The sequence below is a fragment of the Anguilla rostrata genome, chromosome 3 (genome assembly GCF_018555375.3).
Source record: "Anguilla rostrata isolate EN2019 chromosome 3, ASM1855537v3, whole genome shotgun sequence".
NCBI classification, from domain to species: Eukaryota; Metazoa; Chordata; class Actinopteri; order Anguilliformes; family Anguillidae; genus Anguilla; species Anguilla rostrata.
This window is the reverse complement of record NC_057935.1, coordinates 62,683,486-62,698,940: the sequence shown is the minus strand read 5'-3', so window position 1 is coordinate 62,698,940 and position 15,455 is coordinate 62,683,486. Positions and strand designations below refer to the sequence as shown.

General features: G+C 40.1%; 1 protein-coding gene across 1 annotated transcript; it reads right to left on the bottom strand.

Annotated features, from left to right (window-relative positions):
* Positions 1-917: 917 nt before the first annotated feature.
* arr3b (arrestin 3b, retinal (X-arrestin)) lies at positions 918-9,654 on the bottom strand. Its single transcript, XM_064329197.1, has 16 exons — positions 9,560-9,654; positions 8,504-8,537; positions 7,874-7,904; positions 7,323-7,383; positions 7,131-7,175; positions 6,632-6,825; positions 6,310-6,369; positions 6,112-6,188; positions 5,649-5,784; positions 5,296-5,380; positions 4,506-4,578; positions 4,164-4,301; positions 3,202-3,285; positions 2,758-2,781; positions 2,613-2,669; positions 918-1,505 (listed from the first exon to the last, which is right to left on the bottom strand). The coding sequence occupies exons 2-16, from the start codon at positions 8,509-8,511 to the stop codon at positions 1,487-1,489; spliced, it is 1,092 nt and encodes a 363-aa protein (XP_064185267.1). The 5' UTR covers positions 8,512-8,537; positions 9,560-9,654; the 3' UTR covers positions 918-1,486.
* Positions 9,655-15,455: the final 5,801 nt, after the last annotated feature.

Sequence of the window (15,455 nt, the reverse complement as noted above, 5' to 3'; positions counted from 1 at the left end):
TACCACACATTTAAACCAGTCTTTAAATCAATAAATTAATATGGGAATGTTAACTGAAAGTTTTATTGTTATATTAAAGGCCTTTCCATGGATATGTCTCATAGTATTGTAATGTGAACACAGCTTCTCTTGGGCCCTATCCAATGACAAGCTTGCCAATTCACCCAGCCATAGCATATATGAATCGGTTTTGGAGCTTCAGCTACCATTGAAAATAGATATTAATTATTATTATTATTATTATTATTCATTTTGTTAGACAGTGCTATTCATAGTGTATAAGCCCATTATGGAAATATGCATTCACAGTGTTTAGCTATATGGTTAGAGCTTCAAGAGCAATTACAAATACAGAATAGTGACGGATCTAAATGATACATTTACCGCTTTCTTTTCCGCTGACAAAATCTTATTCTCCAAGGCTGTTTTGGTAGCAATGCCCTCATTCATTTCACTCTGCAAATTTTCTACTTCATCACCTACACCACCTCCACTTCCATTTCATTGGCTGCCAGATCATTCAGAAGTTCCACTTTGCTCCTAACTGTACTAGTGCTAGAAAGATCATGATGTCAGACCGGACAGTCTTCATTGAAAATCGTTACCCTGTTAAGGTTTCCTTTTCATTTTTCAAGCTTTAAACCTTAATGTCATTATGACACCATAGTATATATTTTTTCTTTTCAGTTTCTCAAGCCGAGTTGAGATGTTTCAGCTCAGTGAGTCAAGTAATGGCAACTAAAATGTTTGTCTTTACGGATGTGCCACTGGCACACTGCATTGAATTCTGTCTTTCTGTTTCATGCTTTTATTCTTTAACTTATGATTCATTTACAGAGGTTAATTAAAACTCAAATATGTTAAACAGTAATTTTTTTTATTTCATACAGTTGTCCATATGCCCACCAGTGCAAAAGGGTTGTACATGTTAGATTTGTTGAAACAGAATACAAAAATGACACAGGTTACGCATTTCCCAAAAGTAACACAATACTAAATACTAAAGTATATTATTTGTACTCAAAATCAGCACATCTACAGCTTTGCTTTGTACAATCAGAATAACTTATGAATTACTTATCCCCATGAATAATTTATCCCCATATTTTCTTATTCAGTAAAAATTTTACATCTATATCCTGACATTGTGGAATATTAGAAGACTATTGCATGGATGTGCTACTGACTATCTTCGGTATAAATGCATTTTACGTTAAATAAACCCTAAATGGAAACACTTGTGCAGGGGACAAAAATGCAGCAGTGTTGGGTAGACAGTGAATGGTTTTCAGACTGTACTGAGGTCTCCCAGCACCTCTGAGCACTTTCTTGATGGAAAATTCAAAAGAGGGAGGGGCTAGGTAATTGCATTGCAAGGAGGAACAATAGCCGCCCCATTTGGTGTTCTGATCACAACGTATCTGATGGGCTGAGTCAGTCTGTCCTCCTCGCTGTCTTTCATTATACGTCATCTTTCCAGGGGAATCTACTCAAGATTTATGTCTGTGCTGCAAGATCACGAAACAAAGAGAAATGTCAATTTCTGGAAAGCAGGCCTCTTTGGAGCTGTCATAGTCTGGGCTTTATTTACATCAGTGGTTCCAAAAGTTTCTGAACCAACCCCTTACTGAAATGCAGCAAGAGAAAGTACAGAAGTAAAACATCTAAAATGTTAGAACAACTGCATGTACACTGTAACAAAGCACAGTGTATATAACAGATGCATTGTTTATTTTGAATGGTGTCAATGTTGATAGCAAGCCTGCTTTACACAATAAGCTATTTTATTTCTTGCGTTATCACCTTATCCACCTTAACCTACTCACAACATCCAGGGGGTCCCAGTCCACACTTTCGAACCCGCTGACTAAGACAGTTTGTACTCATGAATGTTATGTGAATGTTTTTTTTTTAAATTAAAAAAAAAAAGGAATTGCCAAATACACAGCTGCTGTGAAATTTCGGAGATTGGAAATCTCACCTGAACTGCAGGAGCGTTTTCTCCAAACTCTAACACTGCCACTAGCATACCCAACAACAATTTTGCATCTGTTTAAAATGTTATCTTTTAGTCAATGTAATCATGCTCACATGCACATCTCATTAAAAAATACTGAGCTGGCGTCTGGAGATAACCATTCAGGTCATTTAATGTTTCTTAATTAGTCTTCAAAATGAAATAATCCAATATAATGTAATAAAAACATGTGTATAAAATGCATATCACAAATATGCACTCATTCTACATTATGTGCTGTTAAAATAGTAAAAACAGGTATGTTCGACAGTGTTTTTGTTCAACTTACACGTCTTTTCATCAGAATGCAGCAGCAAGTGGAAGAGAAGAAAGCGTTCATGTTAACAACTTTCCACAAACAGGGGGAGCTATTTAGCTTATTATTTTTCATGTAGAGGATTTGCTGTGTTTATGCAGTTCAATTAATCCTTAATGGGAGTAAATAGCATCAAGTCCCATTAATATACAGCTTAAAATGGCCAATTATCTTAGGAAAATATCAAAGTAAAATTAATCAATATTACCTGTCACACTTATCAAAAGATTGAATCTGAATGGAGATATTATAGAGATTTTTACCCCTACATGGTTGTAGACCTTACCTGCAGGTTTCGGAGACATCAAGATCAAGGGGAGTTCCACACAAACATCACTTTGAGAGCAAACCAGATAAAGCTGGTCAGACATCAAAATATTTCATTGTACATTATCATTTACTTGTTGTTAACTTATGGATTTACCTGGCTGTCAGGTCTCCCAGGATGCTAGGGTGAAAAAAAAAACAGTGGTGATTGTACTTCAGTATACTTAGCAGGATATTTCAACAAAAAGGCATATTAGCACCAAAAAATGTTTATTTGATTCTCTGTACCAGTGATATTCACTCTTATCCTAGAAAAGCTACAGGACAGTTGGTTTCTGTTTTCAGCTTAAAAGTCAGAAACTAAATCAGATCTGAGAAACTGGGTGAGGTGACTTTAATGCTCTATCCAAGCTAGTGGTGAGTAACAAAAAAAAGCCACACATCCTGCTGCTATCCAGGGGCTGGAGTGAATGCCACTGACCAATGCTAATTCAACAATCCCCTGAAAACATGAATAAATGCATGAGTTCAGCAATATTTGGGTCTATTTTCAGTTCGTGAATTTGTGATGTCAGCAAGTCAAGAGAGGTGGTTGCCTTACCCTCCTCTGGAAACCATAAGGTTGACCTTCACTTTGTAGGAGACCAGGATTCCAAGAACCTCTTTATTCAGACCAGGCCTCAGCCTGAGAAAAAGAGGGTGAGGAAGAAAGTGAGATGGAGGACCAGCGAACCCAGCATTCAACGGCCATTGGTCTGTGCCAAACTATTACATTCATATGTAATCATTGTTGCGGAGTAGTTTAATTACATGTTGTTAAACTAATAGTTTATTAGTTGAGGTTACAGTACATTTTGCTGCAGTTTGCTGGTAGTTCAACTACATTCAACATTGTGTATTGGTTGTAATGTTTTTGTCATTTAGAGTTGTAGGTAACTACAGGAACTACCAACTACTTTTGACCCTAAAATAATTTCTTTCCAAACCCAGTTGACCAAATACCACCAGCTCTCTCTCCTTTCCTTCTAATCCTGGTTAGTGAGAAGCATTCCACTTCACACCATAGGTACCAACGGTCAACTGCCAATTGCCAAAGATAGCACCTGTTCTCCTGATTGGGCTGTATAGTGTATAGTATTGCTCACATACGCGTTGTGTCATGAGAACATGGCAATGATCATTTTTTGATATATTTTTTTACATAGCAGATTTAACCATATGTTTTGAGTAATTGTAGTTTTTAAGCTACATTTCTCATTAGGGTAGCTTTGCTGTAGCTTTTGCACTTTCAGTGTGAAACAGTTGGTCATTTGTAAAACTACACTTTCAGAGTAGTTTCCCCAACACTGTAATACTTCTGCTGATGCTAATAATAACACCAATGCTGCTGCTATTGGTTTCTTGTCTGAAGTATGTTTGAACAGCTATGCATGGGGGGCTATGGCTATACAGTACTGGCTGTCGCTCTGGTGAGAGATTCCACTGAACAATTAATCCATGGAGGGGGAATCCTATTCCTGGAGAGCTGTCTCTGATCTTGGGTTTCAGAAGTCTCATGCTCACATTGTGGTGGATGCCAGGTTGGTGTCCTCATCCTTCAGCCTTCCGTCCAGGGCCAGTCCATGCTTCTCTTTGTTGTTTGCCAACAAGGGAGTAATTTGGTACTCTTTCTCAAATGTTGAATTGCCATTGACGCTATCCCTGTAACAGATGTGGCATACAGGCAGAGGGGTTAGCTCATGCTCTTCTTCGCTCATGGCAGGTTATTCTCTCACATAAGACCTTCACTTGGTTTTCATTTATGCTGATAGTAAAAAAAAACTGCAAACATTTCACTGACACTGTCATCACTGCAGACTTATGCTATTTGAACTGAAAATCTATATCACATTATGTAATACCTACCCAAACTCCTCATTCAGCACACACTTTGTGTATTTATCAGCTGAGTAGAGCACCACATCTGCAGTCTGGTCAACTGATAACAGAGAGGTAATCCATCAGTACAAATATGCACATATATACTGTATATAATATACATATAAGATCACATTGGTGGGGCATGCACACCATTGGATACAATAGTCTTATCAATCCTATGAAGACTCTAACTCAAATGTAGTATGAATAGTTTAACAGAGAACATCAATAGTTATACACAACTCGCTTGCACTTTTCTAATTGTTTTCCTGTTGAATTGGGAATTTATTTAAAAATTCATTAAAGGAGGTCACCGCACATCAGCCAGTCCAAAGGCCACTCCGCTGCTTCTCAGATAAATGACAGTTAAAGATTGCAGAAGGAAGAATTCTAGAGCGCACAGGTGCAAAATAAAACTGTACTAGTAATAATGCACTATAACTGAAAGAGCTGCCATGGCAATGTTAAAGCATAAGACTGAATCATAAATGTCCAATATAAGATTGCAGGAAGCAGAAGTCTGGAGTACACAGGTGCAAAATAAGACTTTTAATGAGGCAAAATAAAACTGATGCGTTTCAACGCTACCGCATCTTCATCAGAGATCAGAGTCATATAAAACTGACTGATGAAAAGCGTCAGTTCTTTGACCTATAGCAGCTCTTTCAGTTATAGTGCATTATTAGACAGTAGTCTTCGTACAATAAATTGCATTATACACTAAAACAACCAGATATGGTGCATAATGATTAAATATGACTGACTTGATACTTACTCGTTATTTTAATTTTCTTCACAACTTTGTTGGTTTCATTGTTGATTTTTACTTTGACTGTGATTGGATCACCATGGTAATACACCTTTTATGGAAAAAAGAAAGAAATTTCCAGAATTTAACTCATCCAATCCATCTTTGTAGCATGAGCCTACTAGGATCAATTTAGAGATGGCTCATCAAGCAGGGGGGCATACATTTTCATTATAAATTTTACTGAGTTACAAAGTATCTTAAAATCGTGTTTTTTTTAAAAAAAAAAAGAAAAAACAAAAGAAGAAATGTATCGATTGCATTCTACAGACAGGAGACTCTGTGGCCATGCTAGATTCCTGCTTCCATGTACTGCATACCTCCTTCCCCAGAGAAGCTTCTAGATGGACCAGCTTGTCTGACATCATGAACTGCCTGCTGATTGCGGCCTTGGGCCCCACACCTGTTTGGTCGGGAGCAAACTGGATCTTTCGAATGATCAAACGGCAGGTGTCCCTTCAGTCGCGAGGCGGGACGGAAGAAACGTGGAGCAGAAAGAGCGAAGGCAGGTCAAACTCGAGCGACTGCGTCAAAATAACAAGCCTGACAGAGGGAGCTTTACTAGAAACACAGGGAAAATTTAGTTGGACTTCAATAACAGATAGTGGCAATGTGGGATTTTGTGAGCTGCAGTTATACTCTGGTCATACTTTCCATTATTTTCAGTGACAATTGCTTGATGACATTTTTTAGTAAGATTCCACCACTGCATAAAGAGCAGTAAGACAGGGGTGTTTGGGGGGAGGGGGGGGGGGTATTAGCTCACTGAGGTGCTGCACGCACTTCTTTTCTACTTTCTCATCCGGGTTGTCTGCTTCCTTGGCGATGTACGCTTTCACTTCAAAGTCAACACCACAAGACTGCGGGAAGAGAAACCAAAGGTTATTTATTTCTCCTATTTCAAGAACAGGAAAAGGACAGTGTTGAAACTGTAAGTGCTATATTGCTTCCCCCAGACCACTAGGGAGCGATAGAGCATACTTTGCCCTTGTCATCAGGTCCTGGTTGTAGAGTGACAGAGCATGGCAGGTTGTTAGGAATCTGAAACAGATGTAGGTTGGGGATACGGTAGGATACTCAGTATTCAGTATTCATTCACTCAATTGAACTCTTAACATCACTGTGTGTGTGTGTGTGCATGTGTGTGCATGTGTCTGTGTGTGTGTGTGTGTGCATCTATGTGTCTGTGTGTCTGTGTATGTGTGTCTGTGTCCGTTTATAAATACAGTGTAAATAATGCATGGAAAAATAGTAATAATGGTAAATGGGGCAATAGGAGTAGAAGAAGAAGAAGAAGGATTACTGTGAAGGTGAAGGGATGGCCCTGGTCCCCAATTTTCTTCATCAAGGCATCCTGCATGGGGGTGTTGGCTGGCTTACTTCCTTCAGACGGGTAAATCTGTATGTGCTGAATCCAGATATCTTTCCTGAAGGACAGTCCGATCACATCCAGGTCCTCTTGGCCATAACGAAAGGCACAGAGCATCTGCACCCACACTGGGGAGAGAAGGAGTGCCACCGAGCAACTGTAACAAAATGGCTACTCCTACAATCAGCCTGTTTCCTCTATGCATCTTCCCCAAAGGAGTCCCGTTCCCCCCTACCTACACGGAACACTTAAAACAATTATTGTATTGGACATAAGGATGAGTCTTGAAGAGGGGTCCCTTAACTAATGAGCGAAATCAGCTGGTGAAAACAGACAGTAGCAGACCTTGACCAGGTTTGGAGGCTCCTGGCCTAGAGTGCTGTATATACAAGATGCTGTGTTAAAGACTCCTCCCTGACAGAGGGCACTATACCTTTCCTGCCCTCCAGTTCTGAGGGGTCCACCTTCAGCACACCATCTGCCAAAGAGAGCAAATTTTCCAAATCAAACATGCAGGCATATGCTAAGCCACCCACTCAGATGCAAACAGAACTGAAGTAGAGAAGCACACAAGACACTGGTTTCCATGGTGTTAAGAAGAGAGGTGTGAAGAAAGGAAACTCACCAACAATGTCCACACTGTCCACGTGATCCACAAAGTCTCTCTTCCCCAGGTAGAGGGAGATCTGAGGGAGGAAGCAGTGAGTAATGAGAGCAGACCTCATATACCTTCATGAAAGAAAAATTAAATTTGCTTTAAACACCCAGAGCAATATTCGTTCAGGGGGCCCAGAATTCAGGAATGCAGGCAAAGAACCAGTGTGCTGGTCTTTGCTGGAATGGTGGGGGTGTAGGGGTGTGCTCTCCAGCCCCTGTCCTGGAGTGCCACAGGATCTCTTCATTTTAATTTCACCTCAAAGTCAGGCCCCAGTTTAGGCTGAAGGAACCTGCTGTTTTCCTGAACACAACAGCAAAATTCGTTTGACCCAGTAGCACTCGCAAATCTGGACTGGAGACCCCTCCTCTAGCTTCTGTTTGACAGCAGTAATAATTGACATAATATAACTATTTCGTCTGTAGGTAATCTGTAGGTGATTACTAATAAGTGTGGAGTATAATGGGAAAGGCTCTATGTGTATTTTTTAATCAGTGTAAACAATTTCTGTGCCCACTTACCGAGCCATTGCCACTGGATTTCTTGAAGATCCTTGAAGAGACAAAAACAGAAGAGACAGTGAGTAGCAGCACCAGTTCTCAATGTTATTTAAGCCACATACTATTTACTAGTTAATAATGACAAGGACCTAGAACATTCTTAAACATTGCATGAGTACCAATACTGTTATTTAAATACCCAATTAAGCAAAATAATTTATTGTAAATGTCCAAAGGGCTTTCACTGAACATAAACTTGAATATTTGGCTTTTGCGATCACCAAGCTGTTCAAATGACTAGATCCCAATTCTTGAATGTTGTATTAAAAACATTCAAATGATCTAATCCTAAAAGTATCTTTTCACTATTTACCATTTAAATCTAACTGAAGCATGAGATTAGTTTTGTAAAATGTCACATGTACTTGAAAACAGACCCTAGGAAAAGCATTTGGTTTGTCATACAAACATATTACGGTCACAGGCTGTGCTTAAATGCTTTGTTCATTCTGTGCTTTTCTAGAATTTCTTCCATCATCTATTTCCAGAAAGGATTTGCCATGTATTCTATTATTAATTTTTTAAAAATTAATTTATGATGCACTGCAAGTGCTTTCTCACCAGTGTACTAAGAATTTGCCGCATACTCACTTTGCCATTTCTGCTGTGAATGGGCGGCAGGTTTCTGTGGGGAAAATAACTGTTGTTAGCTCACCAGCAGAGGGCAGTAGTTCAAGTATCACAGTGATGAACCACGCTCACAGCAGAACTGAATATATACCATATGGGAAAATGAACCTGTATTTAGTGTCCTGCGCTGAACTTGGAAGTAATGCAGGGGGAAAACTGGTGGAGCCAATCTGAGCAAATGAAAATGATGTCATGGTAGAGTGTGTCTTAAGCATAGAAATGGTTTCACTAGGGATGGAATCCCTTTATCAGTATCCCTGAGTCTTCCAACCAGTGTATTATTTTCAGAATTAACACTTAGTGATTTACACAGCTCACATGTTTGCGTTTATACTGGCTGATATTTTACTTAATTCTGTTGCTACACACTGCTGAGGGCTACTGCAATCGCCTTCCATCCAGGTATTAAAACATGCAAGCATTCCGTCCACTTCCCTCTCTACACAGCAGTGCAAAGAGTATCACTTTCCATAAGTCATTTCTGGATGTTCTCTACTAATAGTGTAGTAATACACCAGATACACTGATGCAAATGCAGACTTACTGCAAATTTAAGAGAGCTTCTTACCAGTATTAACATACGGTAGCAGAGGGTGCCTTCGTACAAATACATGCAAATACTGAACATTTAGATCACAAGAATTCAGTTGAGGACATGCAAGATGATGGGTGGGATCAAGAAAAACAGATGCATATATACATGTATATATATACAGTACTATACTGTACATATTGTGGCCTATGAATTTCCCCCTGAAAAAGTAACTAATTTCATCAATGCAATCCAAATTCTTCTCGCTTCTATTTTCCAATTTGTTCTCCACAAAGCCTTATACAGTAAGCTGCTCTCCATACCACAGAAAAATGGTCTTCTTCTCCTTCCCACTGGTGCGTTCGTTTTAAATTGTTTTGATCCTCGGAGCCCAATCATGCACGATTTCACTTTGTTCTCTCACTGACAGACAAACAGACACGCAGACAGACAGCCAGAGGCCTGTCCATTGGAGAAGCTCTTACCTGTTCCTCGGTGACTGAAATCCCTCTCTCCAGTTCTCCCTTTAATCCAACAGAGATGCGCTTTGTGGCTTTGTGAGGGCAGAGAGTCTGTCCTCTGTTCCCTCTCTTCCTGACTTTATACCCCCGTCCTCCTTGCCACAACTGCCCCCCGCCCCCCCACACCCTGGCTTACCCGATACACTGTGCATTTTTTTCTCCCTCAATCTCATTAATCCATTAGCTGTCTGCTTTTTTAGAGCCACAACATGTTTAAAAATAAGCACAGTATATGTCTTAAGAGGATAAATTGACTCCATACTGTATAGCGTATGTGTGTGAATGGATGAGTGAGTGGTAGGAAGCCGAAGGTGTTTGGCTGGATTCAATACAATATTATAACATTGTTTTGCTTCCACATGGTTTTGAAGTCCAAAACCCTCTCATCTCCCATCTCCCTTTCTACCATGAGTCAGGAAAGAGGAATGGGCTCGACTCGCTCTCTCTCTCTCTCTCTCTCTCTCTCTCTCTCTCTCTCATTCAAAATCCATGGGGGCTGCGTGTCTCTCTAAGTCCCCTCTGCCACCATTTTAAAGCTTTGGGTCTGAACATTTGGCTTTGTCAGGGGGTGACAAGTGTAGTTATCCTGTGAGCTCCATTTGCCAAGGTCTAAATTATCATGATGGATCGGTTATCAGATTCACAAAAATTTAAGTTGGCATTTTTGGCTTGGTGGTCAGTTGGTTGTTATTCGGCTCTTGAATGGTAAATATTTGAATTTCATTGCATTAATGTATGGCTTTAAAGTATGTCTGCTTTGCATGAGTGTGGTGAGACATGGGTTCCCAAACTAACTGCTTGATTCTTCCCTCCCCTCTTTCTCTGACTGCATTTCGAACCCACATTCCCCCTCACTCAGACCCCCTAACTTCAGACCAGCGCTTGCCCGCTGCTGAGGGGAACACAGGGTGAGGAATGTAATCCATGTCAGCCAATCAAGTCTGGCCATGGCTATTGTCTCCTTAATTTAATTACCAATTTAATCCTCACAGTTGGAGTGACAGCTGGCTTGGCGTAGCAGTCACAGAACTCTTATATCAGTTCTACTTATGTTCAGAGATGCTGATTTATGAACTTTCGGAACTGTTACTGGGAACGCTTCTTCGGTTAATTTTGCGCCTGTTGTGCTTTGGCCACGGACGGGGATCAAGGTGGTTTTACAGCGGGATTACAGGTCTTATGGGTAAGAGCGATGGCAGATGGCATGCCAGCGCAGATTTGAAAACACTCCGCAGATGGCACTGTACGGGGAGTGACCCTTCTGGGAAATCTCAGCCCAAGAAAATCTCTTTTCGATTAAGCAAAAAACTGAGTGCTGCATCTAAGTATGGCTCTACTGCCCAAACCAACGGTCTAAGCACTGGTGCACCTCATATAGCTGGTAAAGCTGGTACTCAGACTGATCTTCCGTGAGGTAATTCCTTTCACATTGTTGCAGCCTGGGGCATGTGACCTCTTCAACGATACCGGGGAGGGGGGAAAGGCCTTCTGTCCACTGAACCTCCGTCAAGCTACGCAGAGCAAAATCAGAAACTTGTTTTCCACTTTGAGAAAATACTTGCTGTTTCAAACTTGCAGATTTTCACTTGTGGTGGACCCCACTGGGGCCGGCACTCTGTTGGAGCATGAAGCGGTTGGTACAAAACTCTCATACTATTTTGGTTGCAGATTGAGAGAAGACCCCTCCAGCTCAACTACTAGTCCCATATCTCCACACATGCACCCCTCCACTAGACCCTCTGGGGATTATTTGGTAGAGTTCATAGGGTGAAAAAACCATTGACAGGGCACTAGTAACCATCGGTTACAAAGTTCCTCAAGTCCTCTCCTCCAACATTTTGGTGCCCAGTACACAGAAAACAGTGGTTGGTCTGTTCCAGTTCTACTCCAAATAGTGCATGATCTCAGCCAAGGCAATTGTTTTTCCTATATATATATTTTTTATACATCCCGTATATGTGTATACTGTGTAATATTAGAACATTTGAAAAAAAGAAAATGGCTGCATCCAATTAATGTCATTTATTCATTTGTGTAAACCTCATAGTAAAATGTAAATAGTGGAAAACTACTTTTTATAGCCATGCTGATATTACATATAATTTGTTTTATTTGGGCATTTAGCAGATTAGGTGTATTATAGGCTCCACAGTCTCCTCACATGGTATGCATCAGTTATGGGTCCATTTTCTGAGTTTAGTCATGAAATGTCCTCAGTCTGAGCCAGTTCCTAAAGTTCTGAAAAAGAGTATTAATAAAAAGGTTCAAATGAAAGCAAGTTCAAGTCATGTACTTTAGGATTGATAATGATTTATTGAACTGTTATCATGTGAACTGTTAACTGTTAACAAGTCAGATCTTCACAGCTTTTCTGTTGTTCCCTTTGTTCTCATGTCAATGGTGTAGTTTGTTCTGAAATCATACTTCTGATAATCTTAAAAATTGTTTGTCATATCTGCTATTCAAAAACCAGATGATAGATATGAATCAGAAATATGAAATAGGAGTATTTAACAGCTTGTTTAAACAAAATAAGTCGGTCCAAAACCTGTGTGCACAGGGAAGGATTAAACAGAGAAAGCTAAGGAACACAGCATAATGCTTTCATGTGTGATGGTGGTTTTTCACACAGCCCTTATCTGCAGACGCAGTTGAAGCCGCAGCTGATCTGAGAACAGCGGTCGCCTTGCTGCCCTTGAACCTGAGACCCGAGGTGTTTACAGATAATGCAGATATCCCCCATGTGGATTTACTTCTGCCTGCCACAGCCTGGTGTCTCGTCCACAAATGGTGTTTTTATACAGTAATTCACACACCACTGAGATTCCCCTAAATAGACTACGCTGATGAAAAAAGAGACGTGTGTAAAACATCAGGTTATTATTATTATTATTATTATTATTATTATTATTAGTTAGTGGTAGCAGCAGCATAAGCAGTTGCAGAAGCAGCAGTAGTAGTAGTATTGATAATATAAAGTAATGATACTAATAATGACAACATTCTCCTCCCCCTCCCCCTCCTCATTATGATCATCCTCATCATCAACATCTTCATCATGACACCTTCACTTTTACTGTTAAGTAATGATGGACATTGAGCTTGCCTTCTAAGTGTGGTGTGAGATCAGCAGAAACATGGCAGAAAAAAGCCAGGTAACAGTATGTACCCTCATATACTCTGCCAGGAAAATCCTCCCCATGCCATTACAGAACCAACACAACAAAAAACAAAGGTAATAAGAAACACCTGTAGCCTCCTAGTTTAAACCTAAGGGGCATGTCAGCGCTGTGGCCTTGTTCGCCCATTTATTTTTTCAGGCACCGGCCTTTAGATTGATGACGCAGAAGATTTTGTCAGCCTTTTTGCACACAGGCGAATATTCAATCCAGTCCGACTTGTTGCCTCCTCTTTCACCTTGGTGTGCTGCATTGTAATTCCGTGCATGAGCGTTTTATAGCCCGTTCCATCAGTAGGAGATTGTGATCGCAGTGACCATTTGACTTACTCTAAGCCCCTTATTGCTAAGCTGCTGCTGGAATTAGCCGACATGGTGCATACTCTCAATATCTCAATATCCTCAATATGCCTTTCCAGTAACGACAACTAGCATCGTTGCAGCAACGCAGTTGTATTGTATCAAACAGAGGGGCTGTGATTGATCCTGATCAATATTCCTGCACCATTGGCGCTGAAATTTGAAACTATAAGAGCAGCACAAATTAAGAAATTAATAATAATAATAATAATAATATAGTGGGCCTGACAACTGGCAAATTATATTAAGGTAGAAACACCATGTGGTTCCCCATGACCATTAAATTAATAATAATAATAATAATAATAATAATAATAATAATAATAATAATAATAATAATCATTGTTATTATTATTCATTTAATGGTCATGGGGAACCACAGGGTGTTTCCACCTTAATATCAGTTGCCAGTTAATTCAGACCCATTATACCAGGTGAGGTGTGATAACAATAAAAAACTGCTTAAATTATTCAAAGCACTAGTTAACAATATAAACCAACAGATCGGGTGGCTGTCCCAGACCACGATCAGGGCTCTCCTGACTAAATCTGTGCAAGATTTTCTATCAGACCTTAGAGCTCCTTATAAATATAAAAGAGGTAATCTCAACATATCCTCCTCTTAAAACCTTAATATCTATCCATGGAAGCCATCGTGCTCTGACCTCACAACACTTCTTGTGACATACGGAGGCAAGGTTAATTTAGCCATGTAAAACAGGGATTGATTGAGATGTCAAATTGAGAATGACAGACTTGGAGTTATGTCAGGATAGGCCTGGTTTTGCCCCGCCTGCTCTTTGCTAAGAGGGCCATGTGATCTGTCTTGAGCAAGGGGTAAGATTCTTGATTTAATGCCACTGGGATTAAAATAAACACAGGTGGTAGAAGCCGCTGCCTTAGTGGTAAACAGGGCTGCTTCAAACTGAAAAATTAGGGCCTAGTGCACATTTAACAAAACAAAAAAAAAAAAACAACATCAACATTTCTCAGATTTGCATAGTCAACTATCATAATTATAATTCATATCATAATTATACAATAGCATAATTACCTCCTCCCCCTCACAACTCAGAGTATAATAATGATTGATCCGGATTGATTGCGCAGAATATGCCCGGTTTTAATGTGAAGGAACGCTGCGTGTGGGTCACACTGCCAGGCCACTGGCCTGCGGTCTGCTTTGCGAGGCTGCGCGTGAAGGGTCTTCCTCTGACTCATGGCTCTGCACGCTTGGACTGCGGGCTGCGTGGTGAAAAGACGCAGCTGGAGATGTGACGTGTTTAAGAGCGGAGCGCATGCTCGCCTTCTGTCCTGCATCTGCCGAGGAGGCTGCAGCACGAGGACGTCTGTGTATGAGTGAGAATTCCAAAATTGGGAGAAAAACAGGGTGGGTGGGGGGGGGGGGGGGGGACAATAGCATTAATAATAATAAAGACAGCAGTGGCCGCATTTCAGTGCTTATAGTTCGGTAAATATCATTGTGTTTGCACATCAACCATGCCTGCAGCAAATTCTAACCCTTCTGTTATTCATACGTCCGTGTCTGACACTATATGAGTGTTGAGGGGAGGGCAAGGTTGCGTTGGCCATCTGACATGTCTAACTGTAGCAAGTAAGATCTGACAGATATGCACAGTAAATCTTGTAATATATGGAAAACACTTGTGTTTATAGTAAATATTTTTGGTTAAGGGAGACTTAAGCCTAAATACATGCTATTCGTGGATTTTCTTGCCTTGGGAAATGCCTTCGTGCCACTGTTTTTCTCAGATGATTTTGCCAGCTATAAAAATTTGGTCATTTAAGAGATCAGTTTAGGACGTTGTTGAAATTGCACATGCAGTCTTTCACAAATAGCCTAATCCAGTGTCTTCCATTCATTTCATAAATGAAGCCTTGAAGAAAAATATTCAGTGAAAAGCTGTCATTATTGCGTTAAAAGACATTTCTCAAGGTAAGACAATGAATGAATAACATTCCTTTTAGGGTGAAAAAATACCTTTAAGTACAATTTTGGACCCCATGATAAGGAACTGAATACTTACATTAAATGGTACAGCTGCAACTGCAGAATGGAAATGATCCCATTAAATTACATTAAATAAGCTTTCTTGTGAGTTTGTGATGCTTTGCCTGAAATACGCAACAAGATACAATTCAATATGTTACTGCAAAGGTAATAGACAATAGTATGTGTGTGTGTGTGTGTGTTTGAGTGTGTGTGTATGTGTACCTGTGTTTCAAAGTGTGTGTTTAAGTGTGTGTGTGTGTCTGCGTGTGTATGTGTTTGAGTGTGTGTGTAAGTTCAAATGTGTGTTT